Source organism: Rhagoletis zephyria, unplaced genomic scaffold (assembly GCF_001687245.7).
Source record: "Rhagoletis zephyria isolate East Lansing unplaced genomic scaffold, Rhagoletis_zephyria_1.1 Rzeph_scaffold_01057, whole genome shotgun sequence".
NCBI lineage: Eukaryota > Metazoa > Arthropoda > Insecta > Diptera > Tephritidae > Rhagoletis > Rhagoletis zephyria.
In genome coordinates, this window is record NW_016158141.1 from 137109 (window position 1) to 146175 (window position 9067).

At 40.1% G+C, this 9067-nt stretch overlaps 1 protein-coding gene and 1 pseudogene across 1 annotated transcript in view; one reads left to right on the top strand and one right to left on the bottom strand.

The window, feature by feature from the left end:
- Positions 1 to 3512, bottom strand: part of Wnt5 (Wnt oncogene analog 5) — a 105245-nt gene extending 101733 nt beyond the window's left edge. The window contains exons 1-2 of the mRNA XM_017615687.1: positions 3400 to 3512; positions 31 to 2938 (exon numbers count right to left, since the gene is read on the bottom strand). Of these exons, the coding sequence (XP_017471176.1) occupies positions 31 to 2938; positions 3400 to 3512 (3021 nt within the window). The remainder of the gene's footprint in view (positions 1 to 30; positions 2939 to 3399) is intronic.
- A 2688-nt stretch (positions 3513 to 6200) lies between these two features.
- LOC108362631 (probable salivary secreted peptide) lies at positions 6201 to 6843 on the top strand (annotated as a pseudogene).
- Positions 6844 to 9067: the final 2224 nt, after the last annotated feature.

Genomic DNA, 9067 nt, shown 5'->3' on the forward strand with positions numbered 1-9067 from the left:
AATATCAAATAGATAATCAAGTCCACTCACCTGTATGGCCGCTCTCGCTCCACGACTTATCGCTGGCATAACGCTCGTATGCAAAACGCATTGTTTCTTTTGCCCATATGTCATGCCGTCGACTAGATAGCAATTGTCGGGATTCAAATCTATTGGCTCCGAATACGCCGGCACCGTCGGACTTGGCGTACTGCTGTTATTTGTCGAAGATGTGACACTTCGATCTCCACTCGAAACGACGAAATCCCGATTACCCGTTATGACCGCATCACGCTCCAAATAGCTCGGTCCATATTTGGCGGCAAACTTATCATTATTGCTAGCGCGACGTCCTTGTATACCGGCACCAATATTGCGTCGTTTATGATGCGAACGTATGGAACGTGAAAGCAATTGTAATTCGCCTTCATCGGCACGTATTGAAGGCGTCGGAGTTGTTTCCCTGCTCTCATTGTACGGTATCTTGAAGGAGTCAGGTATTTCGATGGACACCGCAAAGCGTTTTGTGTTGTTTAGCGTCTGGATGTAGGGTTCGTAGTGCGGCCGTAGATATTCACGTTGCTCGCGCAACAATTGCTCACGATGGCGCTGACGCTGTTGCTCCTCGCGCTTACGCTGCCGTATGCATTTCGGCGAGTCAGGATTGCGTATACACAAGGGTCTCTTGGTTGGACGCTTAGGCGTCGTACTCGTCATGGGTGTGGTAGTCTCTGGCGTAGTTGTTGTGGTGGCGGCAATAGTTTGCGGCATACCAGCGGGTGAGTTATCGAAATTGCGTTGTCTCACATCGACACCAGCAGTTTCGTTTTTACTCGTTTGATCATTTAGCAGCAACACTTGTGGCACAATTGTGATCTTTTCGCGCGCATTCATACCGGCTTTCGAAAGAAACACCGACATGCCGCCATCATCTACATCGTCATTGTGATAGTAGCCGCCGAAAGGTTGACCCCCTGGCAGTTTTGCGCCACTCGGAAAAGCGGATTTGCGCGTAGGTGGTGTAGCGGGCGCAGAGTATTGAAAGATTGAGCGAAAAGGGCGCGCAGTGGTTGTTGTTATTACAACTGTTGGCCCTGGATTTTTCCGATCTTTTTGTAGACTTGGGAATACAACAAATTTCGACTGAAAATTGCTATCGTGCTTAGTGAGATTTTGCAAAAATAATATATGCTTTTTGAGATCGTCGATATTCGATGCAAACTCTGGTGTGACAGGTGTAGTGGGACGCTTTGTTGTGGTCGTCGTCGTCGTTGTTGTGGTGCGCCGCGTCGACATGCCTACTAGACGCTGCGTAGCCATTAGCGCGTGTGGGTCCGGTGAANTTGGCTCCGAATACGCCGGCACCGTCGGACTTGGCGTACTGCTGTTATTTGTCGAAGATGTGACACTTCGATCTCCACTCGAAACGACGAAATCCCGATTACCCGTTATGACCGCATCACGCTCCAAATAGCTCGGTCCATATTTGGCGGCAAACTTATCATTATTGCTAGCGCGACGTCCTTGTATACCGGCACCAATATTGCGTCGTTTATGATGCGAACGTATGGAACGTGAAAGCAATTGTAATTCGCCTTCATCGGCACGTATTGAGGGCGTCGGAGTTGTTTCCCTGCTCTCATTGTACGGTATCTTGAAGGAGTCAGGTATTTCGATGGACACCGCAAAGCGTTTTGTGTTGTTTAGCGTCTGGATGTAGGGTTCGTAGTGCGGCCGTAGATATTCACGTTGCTCGCGCAACAATTGCTCACGATGGCGCTGACGCTGTTGCTCCTCGCGCTTACGCTGCCGTATGCATTTCGGCGAGTCAGGATTGCGTATACACAAGGGTCTCTTGGTTGGACGCTTAGGCGTCGTACTCGTCATGGGTGTGGTAGTCTCTGGCGTAGTTGTTGTGGTGGCGGCAATAGTTTGCGGCATACCAGCGGGTGAGTTATCGAAATTGCGTTGTCTCACATCGACACCAGCAGTTTCGTTTTTACTCGTTTGATCATTTAGCAGCAACACTTGTGGCACAATTGTGATCTTTTCGCGCGCATTCATACCGGCTTTCGAAAGAAACACCGACATGCCGCCATCATCTACATCGTCATTGTGATAGTAGCCGCCGAAGGGTTGACCCCCTGGCAGTTTTGCGCCACTCGGAAAAGCGGATTTGCGCGTAGGTGGTGTAGCGGGCGCAGAGTATTGAAAGATTGAGCGAAAAGGGCGCGCAGTGGTTGTTGTTATTACAACTGTTGGCCCTGGATTTTTCCGATCTTTTTGTAGACTTGGGAATACAACAAATTTCGACTGAAAATTGCTATCGTGCTTAGTGAGATTTTGCAAAAATAATATATGCTTTTTGAGATCGTCGATATTCGATGCAAACTCTGGTGTGACAGGTGTAGTGGGACGCTTTGTTGTGGTCGTCGTCGTCGTCGTTGTGGTGCGCCGCGTCGACATGCCTACTAGACGCTGCGTAGCCATTAGCGCGTGTGGGTCCGGTGAGGCATTCTTAAGCGCCATGGGTACGATAAATTTTCGATCTTCATCCGTCAGACTTGTGGGCAAACCATTTTCATCTGTGTCTTCATCAAGCAATATAATTTGTTTTTGATCCATTTCTTCTTGTATTGGATGACGACGTCGTTGTGCCATTATTATACCACCGCCGGGACCTCCACCACCCCCACCATGACCACCACCAGCGCCATAGTGCATATTACTGCTTGTGCTGGCAGCAGCGCTTGGTATTTTCTTAGTTAAATCGGCTTTCACAAAACCCGTCGTCGAATCGCGCAAGTCAACGGGTTTTATGAAAGAGCCCAACTTGCGTAGGCCTTCCTGATGCATGAGCGCCTGCTCATCTTTGGTTATGTTGAGGGGCACACTGTTGTTGGCCAGCACTTCTATATTGTTGCTGAATTCGATGAAAGGCGACTTGATGCCGAGGCAGCTGTAAGTAGATGCAAAGAGAATTATGTTAAATTAGTCATATGGAAATAACGATGACTCGCGATAAAAATATTTTATGTAGTTTTATATACTTATGTAGGTATGAGTTGTAAAATGACACTTAAAATGTCAGAACATACTTAGTATCAAAATAGTAAAAGCTAAATGGGTCTCGATAGAAATATTTCTAATTCAACGGCGTACGACCGTAGGGGAAATGAAATGAATCTTCAAACCGCAGGCTGCTGACCCTAAGATTGACAGCAGAGTGTTTGCTGGAAGCGATACTTCGCTACAAATCGGGTGGGTTAGGACTTTCCACGCGGTACATCTTCGCTATCGCGCACTGCAGTCGCATCAGTTGTGGTCTGTAGAGAGCCTGTCGATGGTGTGACCACTTTTCAGAAGCTCTAAACAAAGGGCATCCTTCTGATTCCGGTCCCACCAAATGAAGAGAAGAACTTGCTGCCATGGATATTTCGCTTTGGTGTTGTCTTTCTCGGTTGTGTGAAAATAACCATTGTTGAAACATCGGAACCAGCCTCACACAGCAAGCCGATGACTTTCAGCTGCATTTCTCTGCAGACGGAACCAAAATACCAATGCTTCCCGCGAATGGAGTTTGTAAGCACAAAAGTTGAAAGAAATATGTTATGGCGCTAGCATATTTGGCGAAAGGCTTGACTGAGTGCTTCTTCGATGTATGTATGTAGCCTACATTTCTGATCGAACTTTGGTCCTACCGAATGAGACTTCGCATCTCTTACCACGTGGCTTCGAGGGCCCGCGACAATATTATTATGAATGGTTAAGGGCCGGTTGTTCAATGTCCGGTTAACGCAAAGCGGAGGTAGAATCACTGGTTAAAGACAACGGTAGTGATAGCCAGACATTGAACAACCGGTCCTAAGTCACCAATGCTGAAATATCGGATAAACAATTCAATACTGCTAATTCTATGGTTTTCCGCACAAACTCTATTGAAAAATTTACAACTCAAATGTACCGACAGGGTCGATAAGTAAATAAATGAGCAACAGACAATACACGAATTGATATGAATTCCCCATCTACATTAAAATATCGCTGGTTTGCTCGAAGAAGAACGTTGTATCTCAAAAATGCGACTAAAAAGCGTTGATGTTCATAGTTCGGTTCCCCGATTGCACAAAACTAAAGCTGCCTTTACACAGGTCGATTTTTCTAGTAGATCTTTATCATTCAGTTTAACTGTAAAATGTAAGTGCTTTGGCGGGCCGACTTCTCAGTCGATTTTCCAGTCGACAGAAAGCGACCGGTGTAAAGGCAGCTTAAGTAATAGATACAAACGAAATAAATATTATCGTAATCATTGATTCGTTAATTTGGTCGAAGAGTCGATTGCTTTGTAGTTATACTAGTCGCTGAGCAAAACTAGTAAGAGTAAAATCGCAAGAAAGAAAAATGTATTTCTAATGAGACACAATTGTGAGAATGCATAAAATAATTTTTTACCGAACATAACATAAAGGCTACCGACCATTTCTGCATACTACAAATGTATTATGACGTTCCTACAGCAAACGAGCGATATGTATGTACATAGATTCATTATGAACGGCGCAATCAATTGGCGTAAGCAGACAACCAGAAAATTTTTTACAGACCAAATGGCAGACGGACCAAAAACACAACAAGGCTCATGTCAAACTCATGTAGACAAATGTTTTCGAATGTGTAAACGTCAATTTAGAAATGACAAGTGAAACTAATCGCCTCGAAATATTAAAAATCGAATCAAGAGAACAAAAGAGCTACATACCTACTGGTTACAGAGTAAAAAAAGAGTACAAAAGTAAAAATGTGGGTACATATGCATGCATGTAAGTGTGCGTAAACATACATAGATATACATATTAGGGTGGTCCTTAAAAAAATAAGGACAAAGGATTTTTGTCAGTCTCGCCCCCTCAATCGGTAATACCAATAATAATAATACAAATTTTGGTACCGATTGGAGACGGGTAAGGCGTTAAAGTTAATTTTGTTTTTATCTGGTGCCCAAAATCGATACCACCAACATCCTCCAAGATATCACATATAAATTTGTATCCCTTTTGAAGTCGATTAAGGCGTGTCGCAAAGGGGTCAAAAGCCAGATACCTCTATGGAGACTCAAAAAATGAAAAATATTTTTTTTTTCACTAATACCCAAATCGATACTACTAACGTCGAAGATATCACATACAAATTTTAGTCCCGATCGGAGTCGGTTGAGACGTCTTCATAGATTAATCTGAATTTTGACCCCTGTTCGCCACGCCTTGACGGACTCCAATCGGGGCCAAAATTTGTATGTGATATTTTCGACTATAGTAGCATCAACGTAAGGGTTGAGGCTTAGTAAATCTGATGTAAAAATTTGCTTCATACATTAAGGACCACCCTAATGTACCTAAATATCTTCATATGTTAGTATTTGACAACTTAACCAAGCGGAAAACCCAAGAAAGTTGTTATATGTATGTACATAACGATGGTCCTCTGTAATAACGACACAACTCAAAGTTTCATATTTTTTCAGTAGAGACAATTAAAGCGTTTGTGTTTCGTAATTTAGCAATAATATGTCTGGGAACGTAATTATTCCGGACTATTTCCAGTTTTAAGCTTTCAAATTATCTTCTTTTTTTTCTAAAGATTTAGTAAGGGTTGGACTTAAAACAATCGAAATAAGTAACAACTCCAAAGTAGTTAAACGAAAATAACTCCCCTGGTATTACTGAAAAACGACTTAAAACAAAAAATGTCGTTTTTCCCCATAAGAGCATCACTAAACTATCGACAGTTTTTAAGTTTTGTGTAAATTTGGGTATTTATAAACCTAATGGTTGAACTCAGAAACATGAAATTTTGGGTTATGCCGATGTTGCAGACGAAAGGTATACTTGATGTTCATATAAGCTTTGTATTTGTGGGCGTCCGATTGGAATGTGCATGGGTTTCGCTTTGAATACAAACTAAACAGACGTATGTAAGTATGTGTGTGATTTTTTTTTAATCACTTATCAATTTACTGCAAAGCTAAATAAGAAATAAATTCTCATAAAATGCGCTCTCCTTTAGTAGACTTCAACGTACGAAATTTTTATACAATAGCCAATTTCATATTATTATTATTATATATTTTTATTTTTGCTTTATTTAGATAAGCAATGTCAAGCCACAATTTAAGCAACTCTAAGCTAGCGCTGCGAATCACGCTCGATTTAGTGCCGCTTGAAGCCTCGTCGATGCAGCTAAAGGTGCTTATGTTTCTTTTTTTTATTTCTCTGGGTATAAAATTACAAAATAGAGTAAATATGCAAAAGTTTTTATTACTAGTTTGCGTGTCGATTGGGATAAGTGACACAGTTTTGGTCGAGTCGGCCGTACAGTACCGGAGAGTCATAATGTGATTTGGGGTGCGCCAGCTCACGTGACGTACTCATCAAGCGTGAGATAGTTAAAGAAACATTCAAGCCATTGCGTATTGTCTCGAGTGATTATGAATTCAAGCAGAAGGTTTGTAAAGTGAAAATATCTAACTATGTATGCAACTAAATATGAAAATCTGGATTTGCTGTATTTGCTTAAAATATTTGCTGTCAAATTTTATTCCCTCAAGCATCTATATTCTATTTTTGTTCTTTTACGATCTCTTTTTAGTCCGATCGTAATCCTTATCCACGCACTATTACCCAGATAGTCGTTACTGATCAATATACCGATGGCGATGGTGGCTATGCAACACTAAAGAGCGGTGGCCCAGGAATGGATTTTGCTGTTATACATTTGAAGAGTCAACGTGGTCATGGTTATCATTTTACTATTGATATTTATGGACAATAAAAGCACGCACTATATTAGACCGGATGAAATAATTTATTCACAACCAGGTTTTTATACATTTTCGCAGTGATAGCTTAAAAACACCGGCACACAAAGAAGTGGTGTTTGCTTTTAACAAGACCCACCTACCGACATTTATTTCGCCCCAAATCTGATGTTCGTTTGAGTTTCAAGTAAATTGTGAAAACAAGATGGTTGGTTTTTAATGAAACAGATTTCAAATAGAGCAAGAATTGGTGCATGTGTCGTGTGTCTATGGAGCAAAGATAACGATCCGAAGTGCTATCGCTTTAAGACATCAGAAAAAGGCCCTAAGTTCGGCTGCAAAGTTTTGAGCAACAATTTATATACAATTCGTTTGAATTTGTAAAGATGCTAAATATTAAATTTTTCGGCATAAAAGTGCTGCCTTTTTTGGCTTATCCCTGTAAATATTTGGAACATTTGGAGTCAGAAAAGTCTTAGAATTCTGACTTGTAACCCTCTTTATGAGCTCAAGAAAGTGTAAGAAAAAAGCATATTTCCCTTCTTAGAAGTGTACGCCAATACGAGTCCAAGTTAGGAGTCATATTAGAGCCTGAAATGGCATGCTATGAGTCTTTATATTTCTACGTGAACTTTCTTACTTTTTTTGAACTCAGAATGTATGACACCAAAGGAGTCCGAAATGAGTCAATCTGGTTAACTGGTCTCAGTGTTATATTTATGAAAAAGAAAACTCTATTTAGACTTATAATTCTAAGACTTAGAAAATTGTTTCATTCCCTTTAACTTTTTCTAACCTTTTATTCAAGTCAACTTAGCTTCATTTGGTGTAATCATCTGGTCACACTGTTCATAAGGTCCCATATAACATTTTATCTAAGTTTTGTTTTTAATAGCGATCACCGGTTGGCAGACAGTTGCAAAATTTCCGCATTGTATTAAAAAAATTTGTTTGAGTTGGGATTTTTTCATAGAAACAAGAAAGTTGATGGCATGGAAAAGCTAATGCAAGAAAGTCTATTCAGTTGCTGAATAAGTTTTCTCCACTAAGGTGGCCTCAATAGGGCTTAGACAGTGTCTGCGATAAAATATTTATTGAATTAACCAATTGTGTTGGCTTCATTCCTCAATACTGGGACTGGGCTACTCAAATCTTGGCTCGGTACCATATGGTATAACAAAAAAACATCGTTCCTAAAGGGTCTATCACGAGCACGCTCTTCATGCGCTGTTCTCAAATGAACTAGTCAAGTAAAAACTTTTAGGCAACTGAGCCTACGTAGACCAACTTCGAATTTGAGCATGCAAATATTTTATGCTTTTAGACACATCGACCTGAAACACCATTACTTGTAGTGTCGATCAGTCACGGTTGTTAGAATTCACATTTAAAAATTGAAATTGCCGGTTTCTAGATTAAAAAAGTTTTATTATTCAATAGACAAAAACAGATTGAATTAAAAATATCGGAAAGTCCGTGTATGGGAGAGATTTTGTGTGGAAAAAAAACCAAAAATTGTTTCAAAGAATGTGTTCGCTTATGAGACGCTCTTATACAGCGTCCGTCTGTGAGAACTTTTACTAAATTCTATATGGGGCATGTCTTAATTTTGCGCCATGTACAAAATAGTGACATCTTCGCTACATTTTATAATTCTGCAAAAATTAGACAAAATTATGGCATTAATTCGGATAAATATGACATATTATTGAAACTTATTCTTATAAATTTATAAACTCGCTTTGTTATAAGCTAGTCAGCTAGTCAGTCTTTTTTGTCTAGTGGCTCGCTATGTTGATAAGAAAACTAAACATCGCCAGCCCGAAATCCAATTTCTTTGCGGTCAGAGATCTTTTACAGATATACAAGTGGTAAGTGGCATCCTAAATACATACTCGTACATACTGTACAAACATATTTAACTTTTAAAGTAGACAACTGCATTATTGACATAACAACTAATATGATGCCGCTACAATTTGTGCATACAAAAATAAAATAACTGAGAATATATAATGCGCAAGGTGAAGTATGTAAGTTAATATGTATAGTGGTATATCCTAGATAAAATACATTTAATAGGCTTAAAAATAGTTTGCTAGTTGATAAGACAAATGCGATCAGAACCCATGTTGAGCTATCTAAGCTATGGCTTTAACTTAAAGCCCTTAAGCAATGTCTTATGTAATTTTGTATGTATTAATATGTATATTATATTTAGCTGATAAAAACGTGTATATTTTGTAATGAATATATTCGAATGATATCGGTCAA